This window comes from Onychostoma macrolepis, chromosome 09 (genome assembly GCF_012432095.1).
Source record: "Onychostoma macrolepis isolate SWU-2019 chromosome 09, ASM1243209v1, whole genome shotgun sequence".
In the NCBI taxonomy this organism is placed as follows: Eukaryota; Metazoa; Chordata; class Actinopteri; order Cypriniformes; family Cyprinidae; genus Onychostoma; species Onychostoma macrolepis.
In genome coordinates, this window is record NC_081163.1 from 19,966,482 (window position 1) to 19,992,922 (window position 26,441).

Below are 26,441 nucleotides of genomic sequence, written 5' to 3' on the forward strand. Positions count from 1 at the left end.
TCAAACATAAATTCAGACGTGTTACATGATTAGTGTTTATTTAAAATACTCCATCTGCAAATGATTTCAATTAAAAACTGACAGTTCACAGCTAGTAGCCTACATAGTAAGCAAAAAACAAACAAAAGAAACCATTCAGTCTGTTTTTGTCTCTATGTTGTTCTGCATTGTTTGGGTAAGGTGTAGGATCTTTCGACCGGCGTAACGTCGCAGCCAAAGGAGGGGGCAAAGAACGAGTTTTGTCCATTGAGCTTCGTCTCGGAGTGGCCACTGTTTCCCGAGTAAAAATCTCTAAGAAAGAACAGCATTGGATCTGCGGATGCCCACTAGGTTGTCTGCGCTGAATGATCTCCTCATGGCCACTCTGCTCAGATCCTTGTACTTATCCTCACATAGTCTTGAGATAGCCTTTAAAAGAAAGAACAAATGATGAGAATTTTGGCAAATAAATTGACCCGTTAGAAAAAGTAGTATGGCTTTACATTTATAAACGAGTCAATTATTTTAGGTCTGCTGCCCACCTCTAATTTCTGTGCTCGTTCGTTGCTCAATGGCTCCAAAGGAAAGCTCAGGTTGTTGTCGTCTGCTAAAGAGCGCAGGTCAAAGTAATACTTGGCGTAGACGCTGGCCGGCACATTAATGTTAAACTGTAGCAGCTCCAGAAAATGTCTTTCCATCTCATTCCTGAAAAATGGATTGTGAGATTCAATGAGTCAGGATGTCTTTTCTGAGTTGAAATCACAGACAATAGTACCAATATAAATAAAGACTGATATTTAAAAAAAGTAGTAACACGAAAACTATACAATCCATTACTGGCATGTCAAGCATTGACACTGAGTTTTTTCTTGCCATATTCAAAACTATTTTAAACAACATTTCCAATTTTTTCACACTACTGTTGTAAAGTTTGCGGTTGGCAAGACTTTAACGTTTATGATATAAAATGCTAATTAAAAATACAGTATAACAGCAATATTGTGAAATATTATTCCATTTTAAGGCACAAGTTTTCTATTTTAATATTTTTTTAATGTAATTTATTTCTGTAATGGCAAAAATGAATTTTTAGCAGCCATTACTCCAGTCTTCAATAATCATTCTAATATGTGGACTTGGTGCTCAAGAAATATTTGTGCTGTTTATATTTTTGTGGAAACAGTGATAGTTTTTTTTTCAAGATTCTTTGGATGTTAAAGTTAAAAAGAGCAAAAAAGAGCAACTGATATTTTGTCACTAACTCAATACACCCTTGCTGAATATAATTGTGTGTGTGTGTGTGTATATATATATATATATATATATATATATATATATATATATATATATATATATATATATATACATATGTTCATGCTGTTTTTCCACTACTTTATTATAATAGTAATATTTAAAATTTTTGACACTCCCAAACCATCCTAGAGATTATCTGCTGCGTCTGAGAGCAGGTACAGAGACTGTCACTGTGTCACCTGACTGTTTTGGGAAAAGCAGACGTTAGGTTGAGGTTGGTATGGGTGGTGTTGTGAGAGGGGGGGAGGGGGGCGGTTCAGTCGCTAGGGGCAACAAATGGAGTGGGCGAGAGCCTGGACCATTGTAGAGGAGTCTGAGAGCACTTGAAGCCCGCCAGCCCAGAGACTCACAAAGACTGCTTCAATGAAAGGGATGAAAATAGAGCGAAGGGGCAGAGAGGAGAGAAGAGGGACATGGCCTTTAACATACACAATCAGGTAGAACAGACACGTACACACACAAACCCTGTCTGTGTCATTTATATGGATATTGAGACATGAGAACAAACAAAAAAAACAAGGTTTTGAAGTGTGTCGCTTCATTTTTTTGAAAATCGTGCACGCTTGTTCCAAGGGATATGGGAAGTTGTGAGGTATGTAGGAGTTGTAGACTGGAATGAGTTGGCAGAGGAGTGAAGTGACACACAGTACCGTCTCCTGACCGCAGCACATGTTGGATTTTGGATGGTGTGTTGATGTATCACATCAGGACGTTTTGTTCTAGATTATTTCGACTGTACAAATGAGCTGTAACATTTCAGCAGAACGGACAGTGACTATATCATCTCACTCACATGTCCTCAACAGTGATGTCTTTGAGGATCTGACAGTAGTCGACGTTCCACACGGCCTGATCGTCCCAGACTTTCGAGGCCAGTAGAATGGCTCCCAGAACAATCCTCTTCCAGTTAGATGGGCAAATGTCCAGCTCAGCATACGTCAACAGCCTCTCCAAATATACCTGCAGCAAAGACAGTTTTTAAAAGATGCTTCTTACAAAGGCAACTTGCAATAAAGCATGTATATCATTGTGTGTAAATTAGAATGAAAACACTGGAAAATCTTTTTAATTACATTTAGTTCAAAACCATTAGCTGATGCAATACTCATAAAATAACAATTAATAATACTTTTACAGCATTTATTAATTTCAGGAAGAAAGAAAGAATGAATTTGTCTGGGTGATGTTATTCGAGGTTCATTTATTACATATACAACAGTTCAAATGTTTACATCTGGTACGTTTTTTTTTTTTATGTATTTAATAGTCTCCTATGGTCACCAAGGCTACATTTAGAATAATAATAATAAAAAAAAATCTACAAAAAAATCTACATTTTCAGATCACATGATCTTTCAGAAATCATTCTAACACGCAGGTTTGGTGTAAAACTTGTTGCAACATTTTTTGGGACTCTTTTTTGGGAATACAAAGTTCTAAAGAACAGCATTTATTTAAAATAGTAATATTTAGTACCATTCTCTTTACTGTGACTTTTTGATCAATTTGATGCATCCTTACTGTATAGAAGTATTCATTAAAAAACATTAAATAAATAAATAAACCTAACTAAGCCCAAACTCTTAAATGGTAGTGTACACTAATTCATTATAATATGTTGTATAAATGAGCATTAATTAATGTATTATAAATTCATCTGAATTAACAATGAATTCAGTAGAATATTTATAAATTAGCATTAACCTTTATTAATAAATGCTGTAAAAACAGTTTTGTTATTTGTTGATGATACCTTTTAACTAAATGATAACAATTGAACCTTATTGTACAATGTTTTATCAAAATATTTGATTGTAAATAATGAGAAGTGACTGGTTGTGGACAACACTGGTTAAACAAACTCATGGTAATCCATTCTCTGGTGCTCTACTGTCCTCTAGTGGACATCAGGAAACTGTACCTAAGCACCTCCATCAAAAAACCAAAGCCCCTGCTATTTCTCATTGTTCAGAATAAACTGAAAGTGTACCAGACCAGCAAGAAAGGCTGCTATTCTCTTACCAGAGTGACGATCGCACACTCGGCTGTGAGCTGTGCAGCGCTGAACAGTGTCCGGACGAATCGATAGATGAGTTTGTGTTCGGGGTCTGTGCGGGAGTAATCATCAGGAACCTGCTCCCTCTGCCAAAGGTAGCATTCATACACATTATATGCTAATATGTTTTTCTAGCTCAACTTCAAGCTCAAATGTGTTTCATTTAATATAAGTGTTATGTTCATTAGTTAATTCTGATGACTAAAATGTCAGTATGATACCAAGAGACCTTCTACTATAACAAAGAGTCCCTGTCATTGTGGCAAGTGGGAGAATATAAGCTAACTATATGGGCTAGGAGTGAGGAAAAATAACTGACTTTTCACAGAGTGTGTTATATATGTCAATTCCCAAATAACAAAAATAACTGACTATTCACAAATGCTTTTCCAAAAATCCATTTCAAACGGATTTTAAACCACATATGAATCAGATCAAATGTACAAATCGGATTGCGTAACATTTTTGCTGCTCAGACTAAACAGCTAAACGGATTTGATGCACAGAAAAAAAAAAAAGATATTGCAGCCTGTCTGAACAAAACCAAATAGAGACTATAAAATGTGCAATTGTCCAACAGCTGTAGTTGTTACTGAAAAAAGAAAAAGAAGGGGTTAACTTACAGATAAGGGGTGCATTTTTTCATCAAAGATGTCCAATGACCTATCGGAGTCCCTGAAATAGATTAATACAATTTTTCATATGCAAAACATTGTCAAACTTTAGGTGAAATGATGCTTGTGGAAAAGAACCTAATAAAACGTACCTGTTTTTAATGTGATAATATATTGCTAATGTGACACTGGAAACAGAGAACCGAAAGGTGGTCAACATATAAACCAAAGCAAAATAAAACACACAACAAACAGCCCTCCACCTTTTCAATTTGCTAATTATTTTTACATGCATTCAATGGTATGTACTCGTTAATGTGTATATATTGTAGAAAGAGTTCTAAAAAAAAACATGCAATAACACAATGAACCTTCACTGACCATTTGATTGTGCTTTTCAGGTTGGGCTGACTGACGGTACTATCATCAATGAATATCGTAGAGCAGGAGCTGTACTTCTTCGAAAGCAGACCAGGTGAGACCTTCAGAAAGGACCAACATTTAATACGCTTGCAGAAAGACGTTCCTTATAACCAAGCACTACCACAAAACAAACTCCAAAACACATTCACTCACGTGGTTTATGTGATTGCTTTTCCTCCTATCCCGTACTGAAAAGAAAGGCAGGGGGTTTTGTTGTTAAACATTTCTTCATCAAATATTGACAAGCTTTGGCCATTTACCAAAGTCAGGACACTAGTTAATATGCAGCTACTACCAAGGAAGTAAAATGAAATGATTAACTCATTAGATGACAATTTTTGGAAACACTCACCATCTGTCTGTGACTTGCTCAGGAAGATCGTGCTGGCACGGGCATGATCTGATGGGTTGGACTCTAAAGCCAAATCTAGAAGACAGATAATCAAATCAATCAATCAACAACATAAGGGCATAATTACAAACATCCAAGAATGGGTGGTATGGTCGGTGGGCAACATTTCACATATACAATACCATTTGCAGTTTTCAAAAGATTTGGGTTAATACATTTTGTTTATTGAGCTGTTTTTGAGTCTAATGTTTTAAGTCTTTTTTGCTCAACAAGATTGCATTTATTTGATCAAAAATACAGTAAAAACAGTATAATTATGAAATATTATTAGAATTTAAGAAAAATTGTGTTCAATTTTAATTACAGTATTTTACTCCTGTGATGGAAAAGCTTAATTTCCCGCAGTCATTACTCCAGTCTTTAGTGTCACGTGATCCTTCAGAAATTTAAAATGCTGATTTGGTGCTCAAGAAATATTTCTTATCATCAATCTTAAAAAACAGCACTCATTTGATGTAGAAACTTTTTAAAATGTCTTTAATGTCACTTTAATGCATTCGTAGTGTACTTTTAGTACAGCATAATATTCCATTTTTCCTGTTCACTATATTTGCCCATAACAAGGCAAAGCCAAGAATACATTTTTAAAAATGAGCTAGAAGTGCACCGGTGGTGACATACATAATCATTCAACTGTCCAACAGAATAAATATTCATCTTTATACAGAAACAACCCCTATAAGGGAGATGAGGCGGTATGTCGTCCTGCTCTGAGCACTCAGACTGATTGGCAGGGGCATGCTGCTACCCGCTCTGGCCACAGGAGTGAGAGGAGTGGGGGCACAATAAGCCTATTGTATGGACACTGCAATAGAACAACGTGAGCTCACACCCTGAGCTCCGCCCACACCGCCATGTGCCACAGGAGCCATGCCAACGGATCAAAACGGACCTTACTACACATTACAAACCATTACTCAATCTACTGGGAGACGAGTCTGTAAACGGTTTTAAGTCTACAGCCATAAAATGTACAAATATTCTACCCCAAGTGTTGTTCAGAACATTAGGATTGAGGATGTAGCCCAGGCCACTTCACTGAAAGATGTCTACATCAGCCAATGAAGAGACATTCTTCTGGAATTAAATGGAGACAGGGTCAAAAGATTTGTGCCAGTGCTGCTAAGTTGTACAGTAAACACACTCCAAGGAGATGTTTGGACAGCTGCAACCATGTCATGGGAGCTACAAAACTGGCAGGAGGTGTAGCGCAGGTGCAGGACAGAAGAATTCTTGAGGAAGTTCAGGGTACCCAGCTTTAGTTTGGATGATTTTACTTTACACTCTATGGCCCTAAATGTACAATGGATCACGAGGCAAATCACAATGCATGTAGCATTCATAGCATTACCAAAGAGTCACTGTGCCCACAAGTGGCATAATTGGCATAATTTTAACTAACTTTATTCTGGCTGGTCAACAGCTATGAAACAACAGTAGTTAAAGTTACTTAAATAGTCAAGTTTATAATTTATGAAGAAAGTTTATAGCTAGTTAAATTAATAACATTGATTCCGTTTAATGGCGAAGATATTTATAGGCAACTCTATCAAAATGTCGCTCGAAGACCCTATTCTTGCTGCAATTCACCTTCATGTTAAACTATGTGCAAAGTGCAGATAATTTATAAAAGACTAAATTTCAGGTACATCCAAACATGTACTCTAATAAATGAAAACCTCAGAGCCTGGCAGTACAAGTCTTGATATCTTTCTTCAACACAAAAATTCACAGCCATTTCCTACCAGAGGATACGAATGGCATGGCAAAGTGAGAATGACAAGTCCAAATTAGTTGGGCAAACCCGAAGACTTATTTCTCAACTGAACTCTTGTTGGAGCTGAGGCCCAGATTCCTTCCCCTGAGAGATCGATGGTCATGGGTGAGAGAGAATGCTGACCAATAGGGAGGTGCAGGAATGCCTGGTGACAAGGCAGCTTTAGTCCAAGGGTGGTATACTACAGCCAATAATACGTTCGCTAACTCAGTGATAAAATGTTAAGCTAACGTCACACTGCTGGCAAATACAAATGCATTCTTTCTTAGTGGATCACACATAAAGATTAGATCAAAATCTTGAGGCCGTGCATTATAGTGATTTTACTCCACCTCACTTAGTGCATAAGAACACTCCTTAACTGTGGTAAAAGCCCTGTAATGACCTCCCATGAATTATTGCTTTAAAGGATTAGTTCAATTAAAAACTAACAGTTCTGTCATCATTTACTCAGTCTCATGTTGCTCTAAACCTGTGTGACTTCTGTGGAAATACAGAAAGAAAGACCAGTTGCTGGTATATACTTTATATACAATATACTTTGTTTTGTATTATTGTTTTTTATGAACTATCCCTTTAGCATGTACATTATGGTTCAAATTTTGGGGCCGTAAGAATATTTAACGCTTTTGAAAGATATCAGTGCTCACTGAGGCTGCATTTTTCATTAAGAAATACCGTAAAAAAAACATTTTGAAATATTGTTACAAGTTAAATAACTGTTTTCTGTTTAATATACTGCAATATATTTTAAAATGTAATTTATTTCTGTGACTGCAAAGCTGAATTTCAAAGCTGAGTGTCACATGATCCTTCGGAAATCATTCTAATATGCTGATTTTGTGCTCAAGTAACATTACTTATCAATTACATCAATGTTGAAAACAGTTGTGCTGCTTAATATTTTTGTGGAAACAGTGATACAAAAGAACAACATGTGTTTGAAATACAATTTTTGTAAATTGTCGCTATATCAATTTAATATATCCTTGCCGAATGCAAGTATTAATTTCTTTCCACATGAAAAAAGAACCCAAACTTTTGAATAGTAGTGTATGTGCTAAACAACTGAGATTCATTCATTCCATAGGTCTCTAGAGCTCATGTACTCAACTGACACTCCCATTCCCCCACCACCAAAGTCAAAAATAACCCCTGGGGGTAGGGCAGCCGTCCTCACTGAGGGGAGAAACACGGTTGTAGTGTGGCGTAGCACAGTGATTCCCAACAAGGGGTATGTGTACCTCACAGCTTTTGTTTTACTTAAAGAAAATTCACAACTTGATTTTCAGTGCTGCCATATCATATCAGCAGTTCTTGTCTTTCTTACACTTTGCACACCAGAGAAGTGATACTATATACTGTATGAAGACAGTTCAATACAGGAAAAGTAACTTTATCCAAACTTAACCTCTAAGCCCAAAAGGGAACAAAACGTACCTCATGGAGATTCCCAACGAGAGCGAGATAAGGAGAGAATGCAGCTGTCCCAAGATCTACATCAGTGGGATGCCAGGAATTCTACACATTTTTGATCGTCTCTGCCAGTTAAACTTAGTATCGCTTTTTATTCTCATGTCCAAAAATGTTCCAAATTAACCATGACCTGGAATGTCCCAATCATAAAGGATTAACCGCAGCCGCAGTAGTGGAGTTTACGCTGCTGTCATATGTGCTTTAAGCCAAAGATGAAGACATGTCGCTCTAAATACATCATTGGAAGTTATTTGTGAGTGTGTGTGACTATATGCATCTCCCCTGAGGGTAAAATAGCTCAGGCTAAATAAACAGCAGTAAAGACTGCAAACAATCCCAAGGGGCATCACACACATATCCCAAATACTAACAGTTATCCTTCTAAACATCTCCATAAACCTTGTTTCTTTCAATAACGATACTAAGTGTAGCTAATTAGTAAAATCTGCAATTGTTATTCGGACCGAAAATATCATAGGCCACCCATTTTCAGAGCAAACCAACAACACTTAAAGTGTTCAGCTCTTAACAGAAACCCGACCCGTGAGACGAGGAGGTCAAGGCATCGGATCACAGCAGTAAAGTTCCTCAAGAAGCCGTGGCACACAAATGTGGAAACACAAGTATAGTAAAGAACAGAAGGAATAGAATAGAATTTTGTGGTGACAGTTGCTGTCATGGAACAACACTCGCAGGATTCAAACTTGCAACATTTTGGTTAAAGTTCTAGATTTAGTTGCCAAATATGGTTCTAGATAACCCAAGAACTGCACATTTTGGAAACTAGTCAGACCTTGAAACTACTTCTAATAAACAGATGATATAAATCAGGTTAATTAGGGGAGACATCTAAAATGTGCAATTGAGAACCACTTGTCTGGATCAAGGGTGCTTAGTTTTGTTAGTAGAGATCCACCTCAAAAGTTAATTTCCAACACATGTTTGTATTATCATCAAGTAAACATTAAGACCTTGATGAGCTAGTTCAGGTGTGTTTGAGCAGGGTTAGTCCAGAAGGTTGATCTCCACTAGCAGGACTGAGCAATCGTGGACTAGATCTTTTACCCACTAGAACTTACCATCGGGAACCTCTCGGTCACTGATGTGCTGCAAGTATGGACCGGTGTCATCGCTCAGGTCTGTGTTGATCTGATAGTCCTCCAGACGCTCCACCTGACGGGGTAGTTTGGGGCTCCCACTGGGGGACACGCAGCAGGATGCTGTATTTCCCATGATGATACACACAAGTATGTGCTCTACCTGCTCAGGTGTGTTAGTCTAGGCTGCTTCTGTCATCAAATATGAAGCAGTGGATCCAATGAATGAACTCAAGCTAAATGAAGGTGCATGAAGGGCTGAAATAAACAAACAGAGTCAGCATTTACTGCTGTCTTGCTGTTCCAGACTCAAGAGGTATTTTACTATCTGTGCCAGTCATATAACGGGACTCCATGCATTTAGACCCAGTGCAACAGAAGACCTACGGCTTTAGCATCCGAGCAATCAATACAACCGGATATAAGACACGTGACTGACAGCATATCACTAGAAAATATCAGTCTGAGATCATTTAATACGGATTTAGTCTTTTAAATTAGCCGCACATGCTAACTGCTAACGGCTAATATTGATTCATTGTGATTAAGCGAGTTATTAGCCGTCGTGCTAACTGAGATAAACCATCCCTTTAATCCTGATTTGAATGTCCGAATGTGTCCTAAATTAAGCCGGTTTGGCGGTTCAAATCGGGAACAGATGAAATAGCCCCTGAAGAACAGACTTCCAAGCATTTATCCGTCATGTATATGGCAGATCTGTGTGTTGGCTGAAACTCTGGATCCAATAATCACTCAAATCCTCAGGCCTTCGGGCCCGTAGCGAGAGAAAATGAAGCTTTTAACGCAGCAGATGAATAAAGTCCTGTCCGTTTACATGCGCCTAATTCAAGCTCCGGGTTCGTTTGGAGTTATTAGATTTTGTCCAGCGAGTCTCGTAGGAGAGTCCCCCTGTTATCCCCTCCTCCTCGCCGGCCAGTGCAGCAGCAGCGATCCGCTCCCCGCCACCACCGCCATCTGCTCCGAGTGACGCAGGTGAGGGCCCGCCCCTTTTCGACATTCCATCAAATACGATTGGATGAGGGATCAAAACAAAATAAATATCTTTTTAAGGATTGGTGATTATAACTGTCAATCACGCCGGTAAGCTAAAGATTTAAACCCCGCCCATTTACACACCTCTTTGTGAATAGAATGAAATGGAATACTAGCGTACTGCATACTACACAGTGCATACTGTACAGTGCATACTATTCTTTTGTGAAATAGTATATAAACTATAGAATGATAAACATTTCAAACAGTATCTATACTTAATTCAGCAAGTGCTGTTTAGTTATATGAAATAAAAATGGTTGAGTCTTTTTTTTGCAGTGGAATAGAAATTTAAATACCAATAGGCTAAATCATACAATTGTTACATATTTGTATGTGTATTAAGTTTCTGCTCACCAAGCGTGCATTTATTTGATCCAAAGTACAGCAAAAACAGTAACAATTTTAAATATTTTTACTGTTTAAAATTTTAAAATGGAATTTATTCCTGTGATTTCAAAGCTGAATGTTTAGCATCACGTCACATTATCCTTCAGAAATCATTAGAAATTGTTCTAATATTCTGGTTTGCTGCTCAAAAAAACATTGATTATTATTGTTTAAAAAAAGTTGAGTAGATTTTTTTTCAGGTTTCTTTGATAAACAGAAAGTTCAGAAGAATAGCATTTTCCTGAAATAGAAATCTTTTGTAACATTATAAATGTCTTTATCATCATCAATTTAAAGCATCCTTGCTAAATAAAAGTATTAATTTCCATAACCCCCCCCCCCTCCCCCAAAAAAAAAATAAATAAATAAATAAATAAAATAAATAAATACAAATTATACTGACTCCAAGCTTTTGAATGGTGTAGTGTATAATGTTACAAAAGTTTTTTTTTTTTTCACTAATTCTGCCTCTTGTTTGCCACTCCAATTGAATACTGGCCTGATTGTTTTAAAATTTAAATCCAATTATGCGAAACATAAATGTAAAATCTTGGAATGTCCCTACCAAATTAACATTCAATCAGACAAAAAAAGCTTCCTACAGAATTTACTTTTAAACAATTTTTACTCAGAAATTGCTACACTGTATTTAAAAAAAAAAAAAAAAAAAAGTTGAGCCAACTTAAAATTTTAAGGCAACCAGCTTCTGCAGATTTTTGAGTTTGCTCAATTTATTTTTGTGGGAGATTCTCAAATTTTTGTTGTATAAACTTAAAACGACAAGTTGAGAAAAATCAAAAATCTGCTGAAGCTGGTTGTCCTAAAATTTTAAGTTGGCTCAACTTTTTTTCTTTTTTTTACAGTGTAGGAAATTTTACATTCAAAATGACATTTTAAAGTAGAAAGATTGAAGTATAATGCTTTCTTGTAAAACATATTCCAATAACCTGTTTTATTCACAGCTTTGAAAAATCACTCGAGTATGGTGTTAAGCACATTGTATTATAGTATTTCCAACCACAACACTCACTGTGCAGTATTAGTATTTTATTAAAGATTTACATTTGTGTACAAAAGGAAGGTGGGGGAACAACAACAAGTATACACAATTCTGGTTTAACAGTAATAGAGTGCAAAGCTTCTAAAAATGTAAGCCAAGTCACAGAGTATATACAATACACTTCTAAACTTTCGAAACACTATAAAATCCTACCAGTTCTGTACATAGTGTCCAAAAGGTGAAAGCTATCATACAAAAAGTGCATGATGTGTTTGTCCAAAATGAGTGGATCAAACATTGCTTCAGATTGATTGGTCTTTTGAATTCATGAAGACAAACACACACAGTCGCATATTTCGGAGTTCACTTTGGCCAGCAAGGCAGTAGGTCAATCTCAATTGCATACGGGGTACATACAAGAGGGGAAAAAGTTAATATCAGTTCAGAAAAATGAATAAAGATTCTATCACTGAAAACAGACAGAATTTGCATTTCTCTGAAAGCTGAGGTCAGTCTGTCCTTCGATGGGCCAATTCAGATTCTTGTGTCAGAAAATAATTGGTTTTGTGAGGGAAATCAGGTTGCATGTCAGCTTGCATAAGCAGTTAGACTGCAGATCTGGACCGTGAGCGCCTGCCGAGGAGAGATTGCTTCCCTAATTTGTCACGGCTGAATGCGTAAATGACACGTCAGGCAGACGGTTCGAAGTTTAAGAGTAGCAGCAGATGATGCACTTGCCAACAGATGACAAAGGTATATTTCAGTACAGACTGGGGTTGTTGATGGGCATTTTTAAATTCATAAGTCTCTTTGGCTGCTAACATCTCTTTCAAAAACTTTCAAAATGTCACTACAACCAAAATGTGAACCCCTTTTGCTTTTAAACAACTTTAAAGTCCAATAATCGACAGATTAAAAATAATAATAATAATAATAATTATTATTATTATTATTATTCATCAAGAACTTTAAAAGCCTTAAACAGTTTGGGTCAACTGAGATGACTTTGTAAACAAAATACAACTTGCGTTGATGAAGGCAAACTGTAACTTAAGTTACCAACTGTTCAGTTTTTTCTTGAATTTTCAGAAGCAACTGAATGTGAACAAAGGAAAAATGAAACCAAGAGAAATCCTTTTAACATCTTTTTTTTTTATATATATATATATATATATATATATGAAATAGCTGCCAAAAATGCTATAATAGATAACATGTACTCTTTACTTATGTTATCACATTATCAAATACAAAGACACTGCCTCCCAGTTAGTGTTGAAATGAAAAATTGACCATATAACAATATCAAAGCTAATGTAATATTTATAAAACATGCTTTTGTTTATAATGCCAAAGATAGAATGTATTGGATTGTATTTCATCCAATTATAGCTCTATGATACACAAGCATAACACAAAAGTGATCTGCCAAATATGATCAATATAAATGTGAAGAAACGTTTAACCTGAAAAATATTTTCAAAATCACTTCCGAGTAATTCTTGACATTGTAATGTGAATTTTGGTGTACATTTGACCAAATGTCTGCAATAGAATTACCTTTTTATATAGTGTTTGTGCAACTGTTGCTACTGCAAAGGCAGTATTTTAAGAAATTAAATGATTTAGGTAATTGTTTGTCATCTAAAATGAGCAAAATCGAAATATACACGGGCTATAATCTTGTTCTGTATACAATACACAATATTTCTGTTTATAAATGGCATAGATTCTGTAAATCAGCTTTCATAATTGTATATAGTTTGTTCATATTTAAAGGTAAAAATGTCAACTTAAAACACAAGAGCACTATACACCAAATAAAAGTAACAGTCAGACACGTTAAACCTTTAAAATGTCAAGAGGGAATGATGCCAACTCCAAGACAAAAATCTTTCTTGATGCCTACCATACTATTGAAATGTCAGTTAAATTATTATTATTGTACATTATTTGTATCTCTTTTAAAAATTATTGACGACTTTACACCAGCACACTGGAAAAAAAGGTAAACATTTTCCCACAAACCCCTCCTCTGAGTTTCGGTTTGAGTCCGGAAGTAAAGATGGCTGAGAACGTACTTGTGTGTTTATGTCCACAGTAAGGTTTTCAGCATTTTTTGTCTTTAATGACATGATCCGATATTTCTAGAGGAGATTTGTGTTGGCCAGGGGGCTTCTGTTCAGTTCCCTCACGTACTTGTGTGTTCATACAGGCAGTCTGCAGCAATTTAAAATAAGAAAACATTTAGAAAACATGCGTCCGTGTCTGGCTGACTCGCCCTTTAGTCTCTGTACATGTAAGTCTGCCAGAATGAAGGAGAACGGGTGGTACATCACTCTGATTTGTGACAGTACAGGTCTTTGAGTGCTTTGAGTTCCTCAATGAGAGTTTTGTTCTGGTTCTCCAAAACGGCCACACGGTTCTCCAGACACTTGACATATTCCTTTTTCTTTCGACGGCATTCACGAGCAGCCTCTCTAAAGGGGGGAAATATATTTGAGATCTACTTAGTTTTGATGAATCTTTTTGGTTCAAAATGGGGTTGACAAAATATATAGTCAAATACCAGAAATTTCACGATTCTCTGTTACAGCAAAAATGCACTATAGAACATCCCTTTATTTAAAGATAAATATTATACTGCACATGCCTTTATTTAAAGATAAATGCTATTATACATATTAACGAACTAAATTAAAACAATACATGTATCCTTCAGATATTACATGTCCTTCATCTCTTTTTTTTTTTGTCGATGTTTTATGTTAATTACCGTATTGTCCCGAATATAAGACGACCCTGATTATAAGACGACCCCCCTTTTTCCAGATGTACCTTTTGGAAAAAGGCTTTTTGAAAACCAAATTGTTTTCTTGTTTGTTTGTTTGTTTTTCTCTTTGTAAAACAATTTTTTTTCTTAAATTATTTTCAAATTGCATATTTTTCCTATTTTAATTTTTGTTTTGAAAGTATGGTAAATACTGGTAAAATGTACCAACAATGACATTGAAAAATATACACTTTTTGATATACCATAAAAATAACAGGTAGCCCATCTGATTTATATAACATTTAGGCTATCCATCTCATAGTAGCCAACCAAAATTTTATTAACAGTAGAAGTGTAATCTTATTGTAGTCTTCAAATCTGGGTACTGTCTTATGTTTTAAAATCACTTACAGAGGAAGTTTGGTCCCATCAGGCTAACATGACAGTCACGACTCGTGCCGCTGTAAGCTTTTCTTTTTCTTTTGTTTTCGCCCGCGATCTTTACAACACACATTATATTACATATTTCATGGCACACTCGTTATATGCGTTTTTGGCGCCACCTATTGTTGTGGGTGTATTACTGACATGTCAAAGTCTAGACCCCGAATATAAGACGACCGCGTTTTTTCAGATGTATTTCCAAGAAAAAAACATTGTCTTATATTCGGGACAATACGGTATATTTTTTTCATGAATATTATCAACATAATGAAAAACAGCAGGTATTTTAGGATGCATTTACTATAAATTCTAATGCGCAGATCCAGTATTTTGACAATCAGATTTCTTTTTTGATTTCTGAAGGATCATGTAACACTGAAGAGAGGAGTGATGGCTGCTGAAAATGCAGCTTTCCCATTACAGGAATACATTTCATTTTAAAACAATCAAATCAAACACAGTTATTTTAAATCGTAACAATATTTCACAATATTCCTGTTTTTACTGTATTTTTTGAATGCATCTTTGGGGAGCATAAGACACTTCATTCAAAAATGGTAAAATAAAACTATTAACAACCCCAAACGGTAATGTGTATCATGAGTATCAACAAGTTCTGAATGTATGACCATAAGTGATAAGGCTGACTTTACGTTTGCTTTTACCAAAAACTTGTTTTGGTTTTTACCTGTTCTTCATGAGGCGGACCTCCCTCTTGCGCGTGGCCTCTTCAGCACCTCCTTGGCTTGGCAGGGCCGGAGAGGACGCCATGACCACACCTGGAGCAATAGTGCTAGTTGGGGCAGTACGAATTTGATAGGCCTGAACATCTCCAGAAGCAGCTTTAGGACATCCAACAAACAATTAATCCAAATTTTGACTTAAAGCATAGAATCATGATGAACACCTTTAACATGGAGTAACGTAGCAGGCCAAAAAGTTGAAAACAATATTAAAATTGATACTATTTACTAACTTAAGCAATTTCCTGGTTTGTATCCTTAAAACTGGATTGTATCTGTAAAAAATCAGGGGGAAATAGTCCAGCTCACCTTGTACCACCACTTGATTGCTGGGCACCAGTATCTGTTGACCGTCACTGGTCTGGGCGTACTGCAGGATTGTGGTCCCCGGCTGGGCTGCTGCTGCATTGGTCATGGTTAGAGTCTGCAATCCCTGCACTCCATCTGTACCATTATTTGCTAGCTGAATGGCTCCACCCTGTGTAATGGCGACTGAAAGAGAAACAGCAATCATGAGGTGGTCTGGTGACAATTTGCCAAAAAAATAGAGGTCTTGATTTGGTGACAAGCTGTGCATATGGAACCAAATATGTTGGGAATTACGGTATAATGGTGCGCCAGGCATGTTGAGCAGTGCTTACAAAGTGGGAGGTGTAGGTTTGAACCCCAAAATATCTCAAAACTTCAGTCATGGACTTACTGTACTGGCCGCTGCTTGTCTGATATATTGGAGTTGGCACGGTCACTGTAGTGATGGCAGGCGCAGCGTCCTCCTCGGATTTCTCCTCTTCGATTCTCGGAACTCCTGGAGCGTCTGATGATAGGTCATTCAGGATTTTCCTGTAGATCACAGACAGCTGTTGACTTTAAAATGTCCTCATCTCATGCGAAACCATTGAAGACCGTATACGTACCTATATGAGGGGCGTCTAGAAAGGATCTCTCTTCGTTTTTGAGAGTCGGTCACACTGTCCACTGACTCCTGTGAGTCCTCACTCTCTGCTACTGTGGAAATCTGATCAACAGACAATTCTGTCATATTTAGTAATTAATTTCACATAATTGCATGTTAAGAGAACCATGTGAGGTGAATGGAATGCATCAAGAATTAAATGCATCTTGTCACTTGATAATCAGTCATTAAAGGGGTCCTATTATGCTCTTTTACAAAGTCTTGATTTTGTTTTGGGGGTGTACTAGAACATGCTCTCATGCTTGGTGGTTCAAAAAACGCATTATTTTTCACATAATTTACATTATTACAATACCTTTCTCCCCAGCCAGACACAAACGGCTCGATTAGTTCCGGGTTTGATGAAGGTCCGCCTTCCGAAAAACTAAATGTGTTGTGATTGGTTAGCTGTCCCAGTGCGTTGTGATTGGCGAAAAGATTAAGCCGCAGTCATACTAGACTTTTCGTTCCATTGACTTCCATTCATACGCATGCAAATGCGTCCGCAAGCCCGAGCAATGCAAAGTTCAAATTTGGTGAACTCTGGCCTGCAAATTCGTATCACGTGATACCGTGTGAACAAACGGCAGATCGATACGTCACAGTATAACCTCCTATCTGAATTAAAAGAACATAAATTTAAAACTTCAGTGCTGCAGGAAAGTGGAGTAGATTCTATATTTTTACATTTTAGATGTATTATAATTTGCTACGTGTTGAATTTAAGTTTTTAAAAAGATGCTGCACAGCGTGACATATCACGAACATATCACGAACGTTGCAGCATGCGAAACGATTTTGCATGCTCAAAGTCTAGTGTGACCGCGGCTTTAGACGGTGTTTCAGTACTGCCCCGCCCCTTGCCAAAGCAGAAGTTCCGGATGGCGTCAATATTGCCATATCAATTTGAGCCGGATTCAAACCCTGAGAATATTGAATGAGTGGCAACGTTATTGTTGTTTTTTTTTTGGGCTAAATCACGATTTGTGGCAGTAGCCCCTCACTGCAGAACAAAGATCCAGGGGGCAGGGTTGGATCCACATCCAGGGGGTGGAGATTGGTTGGTTTAGGGGTGGAGATGGGTGGGTTTAGGGATCAGGGGGTGGAGACGGGTAAGTTTAGGTAAATGTAAGGTGGGAGGAGTTGGATCTAGATCCAACCACACCCCCTGGATCTTGTGCTCTGCAGTGAGGACCATCTCATTTTTGGCGGCATATATGCAAATTGATTCTCTACCAGTGGGAGGTGCTGTTGGGAGTGGTAGAGATCAAGGTTTCCCCGGTAACGCTGAACACAAAACAGAGCTCCGCTTACAAATGCTGCTTTAGCAGACATGAAAATGACATCCAAATTTTCTGAAAACAGTCAGTTTCCTTCAGAAATACAGTGATATAAAAACACCCGCACCGGCTTTCGATTTTGAAACGTGCAGTGCTCAAGATTTTTCAAAGCCTTTTGGAAAATCTATTTGTGGCAGTCAGTTTTGATAAATAAATCAATGTATGAAAAACACTGTAGTCTCATAATTGAAGTGTAAATTCTGCAGATTACATCATTGTCCAGTATTGTACTGTCAGCAATTTATAAAAACTTTTCATAATTGTAACATACATATTTACATACATAATTATTCAGGTGCATGTGTAATAACTTGCGAAAACTTGACGCTACAGCAGCACTTCTTCTTCGTCATCGTTTTGTCTGATGCACTCAACCAAGCATTCTAACCACGACCCTCCTCACCCCCCAACCATTCAAATTTCCATAGGCGGGATTTATTTTAATGATATTCTAACGGACCGCTTTGTGGTCACTAACACCAGACAACAACGCTGTAGTTCGTTGTAGTTCTTGAAAAGGGATTTTTAAAAAAACAAAATATCTCCCATTGGAGTGGACTTTGAGATTTGTAACTTTTTAGATCTTTTTATGCCCAAACATACACACTACATACTGACTAAAATTCAAAAAGTGAAAAAGCATAATAGGACCCTTTTAACATCTAAAGATATTGAAGTTTTAAGTTGTCTTACCTGGACAGTTTGCACATGTGGAGACTGAATGACTGAAGGTTGAGCAGCTTGAATTACTCCGTGCACCTGTACCGTTTGACCATTGGGCAGCTGCACCAGGGTGACTGTGGGTGCTGTGGCACTACCGTGTCCCGCAGCCATTGTTACCTATCCAACATCACACACATATTCAAACACAGCCATCCTGTCTCTAATGTCAGACTCTTGATTCAATGTTTTGATTCTTCATGTTTCAAAATAAACAGACTACAACAAGCTCTGAATTCATTTGACGTGATGTATAGTAAACAATCGATTGTGTTCCTACCTGTGCAAGAGTGGCAATTTGGGCCTGTGTGATCTGCTGGTTCTCAGTTTCAGAGACCGCAGTGTCTGCACCCTGCTGGGCATCGGCTCCCGACTCCATGGTCATCGAGTTAGCTGGTAAGAAACAGGATGAAAATAAGAAAATCTTGAATTTACATTTTTGCCACAGGTAAAGGAGGCAAAAAAAGTCAACATAGCAAGCAAGTGCCGATAATATTTTTGGTAACACTTTAGAATAGGGAACACTTATTCACTATTAACTACGACTTTTCCCTCAATAAATTCCTAATTTGCTGCTTATTAATAGTTAGTAAGGTAGTTGTTAAGTTTAGGTGTTGGGTAGGAGTAGGGATGCAGAATAAGGCATTAATATGTGCTTCATTACTACTAATAAATGGCTAATATTCTAGTAATATGCATGCTAATAAGAAACTAGTTAAGAGACCCTAAAATAAAGTGTTACCATATTTTTTAATCACCGTATTCCTATATCATGTCATCCCACCGTAAAATTTAATGTAGTGTTCCATTAATATTTTGTACGAGTTTCTTTCTTCTGCTGAACACACACACACACACACACACACACACACACACACACACACACACACACCAAAAAAGAAAAGAAAAGAAAAGAAGAATGTTAGTTAATGGCCCACATTGTTCAAAATATATACTTTTGTGTTCAAGAGAAGAAAGAAACTCAGGTTTGGAACAAGTAAATGATGACAAATTTTAGGGTGAACTATCCCTTTAACATCCTAAAAATCACTTAATTAAACTTAATTATAATAATACTTAATAATTACACAATTATGTTGTCTTTTGCTAGTTGCTGTGATTGTTTCATGTGAGCAACAAATTGTTGGAGAGGTCTGAATTTTAAAATGATGATAAGCAGGTTTAAAATAATAATGATAATGATGATAATATTAATTTTAATGAACACTGCAATAATCTATACTAAAATAAGAAATTTGATTTCACGGTGACTTGAATTACATAAATGATTAACATATGTTAAGTAAGTTAACTCCTGCTTATTAACACTACTTTCACAGTCTCAACCTGAAACTTTGGATGTGGCATTGAAGATGAAGTGCACATACCTATAAGAGGGAGACCCAGACAAAAGTCACACGTCCACTGACTCTGGTAAGCCTTCACTCTCTGCTACTGCAGAAATCTGATCAGACAGACACAGAAAAGTCACTTTACTAGACAGTAACTTTGACATTTCTACTTTGAAACCATCCCTCATACTACTGACAAAATACTGAGGGATAAACCTCTGCAAACACTCTTGCTGGTATACAGTATCTAACAAAAATGAAGTAATAACATCAAACGTGACATTAAAGCGATAATTTACCAAAATGAAAATTCTGTCTTCATTTACTCACCTTCAAGTTATTTTAAACCTGTATAAGTTTCTTTCTTGATGATAAAAGATGGGTAGAATATGGGTAAGTAACGGTTGATGGTCCCCACTGACTCCCATAGTATGGGAGAAAAAAAACTATGCAAGTTCTGCAAAAGAAAGACATTCATACAGGTTTGGAAAAACTTGAGGATGAGTAAATGACAATATCAAGTGCGTGATTGTTGCAATGTAATAATACTTAATATACAGAAGCAAATCTAAGTGATTAGTAGGTTGATTACCCAATAATGTATAAAGTCTGTGGCTCAGTTGCAAGTAATATCAGATTAGACAGAATTCCTTTCTTCCTTGTCACTGTGACTTCTATAAATAAATATGCATAAAGTTTGATATACGTACCACTGCTTCATGGCATCCTGGTGCCATCGCATTCATTGCAATGCTATAAGAATCACTGCATCCAAGCCAGTGGTATTGTAATACTACTAGGTATCATAATATAGTTTAGCTGGTATAATATTGTAACATGACAAGGATATGAAAACCCAACTCAAACAAAGTTTAATATCCACTTAAATGTTCTGTCCAGTTTTATAAGACAAGCAAATGAAAATGAAGCTCTAGACTTTCTTGGAAAGGGAAGCTAATTTTAGAATATACAGATATAGCCACACATTAGTTAAGTATGACTAAATCGTTCCTGTGCTGCAACTCTATATGGAGTTTTAATTTAATCATTTGACATTACGTCGGAAATAAGGGCGCAAATTTCCTGCACTCGAGACAAGCACAGTTATGAATCAATACAACGGCCGTTTGGTCTAAAAACTGAGACTGCAACACTGCATGTCCACTGATAAATGTTTTTCCCAGAAACCGTTCTTGTCCAGGAAAGAAAGTGCATCAAATATGTCTTGTCTTCATTTAAAGTTGCTAAATTTAAGATACAGAAACAAACTGCTGAATCCTTGCTGAATATTTTTACGTTCAGGATACAGTGAACTCTGACCTTTGATGCTTTAGCACAGAATATTGGCAGGTCTCGTTTGAAACATACGCCTGCATAGGGCGATGCAATGCATTACACTGCACAGTAAAAATTAATCAAAATCCCAGTGTGAATTTAAAGAGTTTGTACGTTCTCATTAAATAAAGTCCCAGTGTGTAACCCCAAGGTGCTCTGAAAATCTTTATTTCTGCATTGGTCTACAATAACATCTAATATTAGAGTGTAAAATTACTAGTGCACTGGCCAGTGATAAAAAATTAAGTACTGCAATAAAGGTGTCATCATACAGCCTTTTTTTATTGAAAGTGTATCACAATATGCTGTGAATGCAGTCCTGGCTTCCCTTGACTGTTCAGCATTTGTAGATTTTGGAGTGCCTGACCTCCAGGCCTCTTCCTCTGGAGAGGAACAGTTGGATTAATTTACCCCATATACAGGTAGCAAGGCTATAGGTTTTCATAAATAAACATGCGACTGGCGTCAGCCCTCTTGGATACAAATCCCACTCACACTGGAGGGTAAAGCTTTCACAGTTGAGGAAAGAGGTGCTTGCAATGTCCCACCACAATTTGTTATATAACATGCGTTTTTTCAAACGTAACATCGCAAATAATAATGCAACTTGCAGACTCGATTACAAAAAAAAAGAAAGAAAGAAAAAAGAACAAAACCAAAAAATGTAAAAAAAACAACAAAAAAACCCCAAAAAAGTTTTTTTTTTTTTTTAAAAAGAGGATTTTCAAAAATAGTTTAAACAGTTGTTTTTTTTTAAACACTCCCTTATTTGCCATTGGCTGAGCCAACAAACAGTCCCCTAAAATTGTGACATTATACTCAGCTTTAAAAAAAAAAGAGAGAGAGAGAGAGAAACATCTTATACCAAACTAAACAATGCTAGTAATATCATTAAAATATCATAATGTTTTGTTATTATATAATGTGAATATAATATTAACATATAATGATGAAATAAATATATTAGAAATAACACTGTTTAACGCTGTTTTCTTTTCTTTTCTTTTTTTATTGTGTGTGAAATAACAAGGCCAATAAAGCACTTTAAAAAAAAGAAAAAGATAAGGAAGGGAGCCAGCGAGCTCCAGCATGGCAGAAAGCGTGAACTGATAGTAATGTGATCTCATGACGCTCAGAGTCTATCTGTGGTTTGATTGGTCATGCATAGTTCTCCCTCTACTTTTCAAATCCTATTTTCTGCCAGACAGATTATTCTAGGAAGCATGTAGCTGTTTATGTGCATTTATATATCTTTACATCTAAAACTATAAGTGTGCATCCAAAAGACAGCCTACAGTTATTAAAAAAAAAAAAAAAAGCTTTTTTTTTTTTTTGGCATTGTGGACAGATCAGGAGTAATGTCTTAAAATTCATTGACTTGTGTTTGAATATATCTGTGGAATTTAATATAAATATATGCAATATAGTACTGCATTTATTAGTCATGTGCAATGTATAGAAGGTAAAAGGTTTTCAATATTGTGTATAAAAATGTATTGCTTGAGGGTGTGCAATCACAGCTCTTAGAATAGTATACAATGAAACAGTGCAATAATAACCCAATCCTAAAGATCTACAATCTAATCTGAGTGTGTCCAATAAATCGCACAATGCATCATGGACATCGGAGATTAAATTATTCCTGAATGATATAAGAGTATTACACCATGAATCCACCCAGCAGTACACATTTTGTCTAGCCAGTGTGTGAAAGAAGCCAACAAGAAAGGGGAAAACCCACATATATGATCTGCACCGATGCATTGAGAAACCCAGAGATGTTGTGCATCCATATTTCCCTGCATTTTAAATAATCAGCCATGCATCTAGAGTTCCCACCCTGGGTTTGTGTTGCTCTCCCGTTTGCCTCCCCTCCCTCTGCATGCAACAACTACAGCCGCCATGATCTCTTTGTTTCCAACGGGCCGAACCCAAACCAGACTCTTATGCCATTCGGGGCGAGCCCTTTCCCTCCGGACACTTGTCTCCTCTTACCGATACAGACTCCCTCCGTCACTCTCGAGCCCTCGGAGCTCCACTTTTATTCAGGCCGACACGTAAGAGACCGCGTCAGGCTACACCTCCGTCGCGTCACCGAGAACAACAACACAGAGAACGAGACGAAAATCCGATCATCAACCCCACTGCACTGAGCGAGAGCTGCCGAGAGCGTGGCGGAAAAAGTCGAGTGGTGACGGAAATAGACGAAGCGCTGCCGAAGCTTAACGAAACAGTGCGAATACGACATATTTGAGCAAGACTCGAAAATGAATCTCGGAAAAAGGTTTTTAAAACGGAACATTGTTCAGCGTACATAAAAATACCGATTAAATATCAAAATATAAACGCTAGTTTTACAGCCTGGCTAAACTGATGTTCAGCTTGTTTTAGCATGGCCGGCTGAAAATTCCTTAAATTCCTTTAAAACCAGCCAAAAGACAGCTTGACCAGGCTTGGATCAGCTGGAACCACCAAACAATCTTATCTCTTATTAGCATACATGAAAATACCAAATAAATGTCAAAATGCAAACGGTAGTTTTACTGCCTGGCTAAGCTGGTGTTCAACTGGTTAACTGGTATTCAAGCTTGCTCTGAAAAGTACCCTAAATTCCTTTAAAAACCAGCCAAAACACAGCTTGACCAGGCTTGTATCAGCTGGAACCATCTTATCTCTGGTGAAAATAATAGCTTAAACCAGCATATTTCATTAGAAAGCTTTGCAATCCATCATATGCAAAATAATGCAAAACGTCATGTTCATCAATTAATATTTAATTCAACATAAATTATCAAGACAGAAAAGACAAAGCACCCCTATTATTAGCACTATGGTCGACTTTGGTTTTTCCAAACGAATATGCAGGGTTGGCAAACACACTGTCATTGTAGAAGAGGGAGAAGAATAACATGATTGACAATTTTGTTAAAATTTTGTTTGCTATTACAATATTCTTATTAAATGACAGTATGTGAATTCATAGCATATCCTAGAAATGTATCAACGTCAGAAAAATATTATTTTTATTTCTCTTTAGAGATGAACATGAAATACAGTGACGTCTGGAGCCACGATGCAGAACATGTTGTTAATAATAATAATAACAATAATAATAATAGCCTAATAATAATAATAAATCCAGATAGTGAAACACTCAAAATGCAATAAAACCTCCTAACTTCAAAACTAGGAACAACAATTATATTCAAATTGAATTCTGATGGCAGACAATAGAGAACTGTATAATATCGAGTCCATAAATGTATTAGCTGAATGTTTATTGTGTCATGATATTGTTTGTATATGATATTGATTCAATTTATTTAATTGCATTTTGACCTAAATGGATGACACAATGTTTTTATGAGGTTTGAAAAATATATGCTCTCATGAAGCTAAAAAAAAGGCATTGGAAAATCAACCCTTGGGGCAAATATTGCCCTTTAATCATAAAAAAAGCTCATTTCATCACAGGTGCTCAAATAACAGGTATCAATATACACCACAGACAATATACAATATACTGAATATGCAATAAACTTGTTATACACAATACACAGAGACGTGTACACACAAACTAGACGACAAGCTGCATGAAAAAGTCTTTCAGCCTTTTTACCCACAGTGGAGCATCTGCCAAACAAATTGAACCAGTGATGTTGGCAGTCTGGATTCTTTCCACACAAGTCTGTAGTGTTCATGCTGGCTGTTTTGAGTCTCCAAGGAAGTATTGGGTCTTATTCAACATAAGGGGGAACAATGGGCACTGAACACCATGAAGTCTAAAATTGGGTTTTACTGATATTAAGAGATAAATTGTTATTGCTTCAGCAGAGCACAAGCTGTTTTGTTGCTTCGTCTTTATTTGAAGAGTTCATTTGCAAAAACATAACTCCGTTTTTAACAATTTTCAAAAATCATGTTTTTTCATTGTGCGTTCCAATTAATCTCAATCAAACTGCAGTTGGGTTATTTTGATTAGGTAAAAAATGTGCTTAATAATACAGCTAACTAACACAATAAAACAGTAAAACATGATAACATAATAAAAAAAAAAAAACATGATTTTTGAAAATTAAAAAAACATAGTTATCATTTTTCAATGGGCAGCATTTAAATTTGTATTATTATCAGTATTATAAGGTTAATAAATATGATTTCAGCTGTATGTGCATTTTGCACATCAATTTATTAATAAATAAATATTTCAATTTGATTTATTTATTTAACCTTGGACACAATTGCATTTCTCTGAAATTCTCTTATGTGAAATGTTCCAATTTTGAAGCGATACATAAAGTCACACACTTAACACATGGGGGCAGGAGTAAACCTCTTTTGAGAGAAAACTCCTCAATCTGTGTGGTGTCGCAGCCGCTGCGAAGTCTTCCTGAAGGGGGCAGCATTTACGCAATTATTTCAACATGCACTCAATAACCCCTCTCTCTGAATGGCTATGGGTTTGGGGTGTGTGAGTTTATTCGTGTGGCAGCCCTTTTTATAATCCTCCAGATGCCCGTTTGGTGTGCTTTATCTGTTTAATAGCGCTTTACTGCTACAAGCCATAAAACCTGCTTTTTATTGTGACATGAAGCACATTGTTTGGGGAATTGACCGTCTTGTTAATGAACAACCATGAATTTGTGCTCGGTGGATGTCTTCAGGGAAAAAGTGACAAATCTGTGCAATATGTGAAATTATCTTTACGAGGCTGCGTGGGCTGACAGTAGACCTATAGAGTGATGATAAGGGGAAACTCTTGTGATATACACAAAAATCAATAAGAATTTGCTCCGTTATCACAACGCCAGCACGTTAAAATTGCCCACGTCGTGCACGCCGCTCAGCCCCGATGATACAAAGGCAATGGCGGCTGTTATTGAAAACATAAATCTAGAAGAAAGCATCTTTTGTAAAGCTATTCTCACTTTCCAGTGAAAGTGCACATTGTATGTAGCCTGTTTTTATTCTGTTTTTGTATAACCGTTCCAATGTGTATGAGGTTGACCTTGAAAAAGAACTACATTCAGAGTTGGCCATAGAGACTCTCTCTCCTCCCCTCCTCCTCTTCTTCACCCCCTCCTCCCTCCTCCACCACCACCTTCTTCTCTCCTTTGAGCTCCTGCTGTGCATCATCCCTCGAGTGAACGCGCACTCTCGCTCAGTCTCTTGTCTGAGTCTGGCACGGTTG

At 36.8% G+C, this 26,441-nt stretch overlaps 2 protein-coding genes across 4 annotated transcripts; both read right to left on the reverse strand.

Annotated features, from left to right (window-relative positions):
* Positions 1 to 19: 19 nt before the first annotated feature.
* Positions 20 to 10,136, reverse strand: ccnyl1 (cyclin Y-like 1). 2 transcript variants are annotated; one of them, XM_058787017.1, is made up of 10 exons: positions 9,131 to 10,135; positions 4,739 to 4,813; positions 4,540 to 4,574; positions 4,345 to 4,445; positions 4,116 to 4,151; positions 3,973 to 4,024; positions 3,316 to 3,435; positions 2,087 to 2,253; positions 522 to 684; positions 20 to 408 (listed from the first exon to the last, which is right to left on the reverse strand). In XM_058787017.1, the coding sequence occupies exons 1-10, from the start codon at positions 9,282 to 9,284 to the stop codon at positions 292 to 294; spliced, it is 1,020 nt and encodes a 339-aa protein (XP_058643000.1). In that variant the 5' UTR covers positions 9,285 to 10,135; the 3' UTR covers positions 20 to 291. The 2 variants fall into 2 exon arrangements, with proteins under 2 accessions (XP_058643000.1, XP_058643001.1); XM_058787018.1 differs by lacking the exon at positions 4,116 to 4,151 and having other exon boundaries at positions 9,131 to 10,136.
* A 1,487-nt stretch (positions 10,137 to 11,623) lies between these two features.
* creb1b (cAMP responsive element binding protein 1b) lies at positions 11,624 to 23,387 on the reverse strand. 2 transcript variants are annotated; one of them, XM_058788009.1, is made up of 10 exons: positions 23,246 to 23,381; positions 20,246 to 20,372; positions 19,952 to 20,028; positions 18,844 to 18,956; positions 18,537 to 18,683; positions 16,466 to 16,566; positions 16,252 to 16,391; positions 15,861 to 16,043; positions 15,497 to 15,650; positions 11,624 to 14,071 (listed from the first exon to the last, which is right to left on the reverse strand). In XM_058788009.1, the coding sequence occupies exons 4-10, from the start codon at positions 18,946 to 18,948 to the stop codon at positions 13,927 to 13,929; spliced, it is 975 nt and encodes a 324-aa protein (XP_058643992.1). In that variant the 5' UTR covers positions 18,949 to 18,956; positions 19,952 to 20,028; positions 20,246 to 20,372; positions 23,246 to 23,381; the 3' UTR covers positions 11,624 to 13,926. The 2 variants fall into 2 exon arrangements, with proteins under 2 accessions (XP_058643992.1, XP_058643990.1); XM_058788007.1 differs by lacking the exon at positions 20,246 to 20,372 and having other exon boundaries at positions 23,246 to 23,387.
* Positions 23,388 to 26,441: the final 3,054 nt, after the last annotated feature.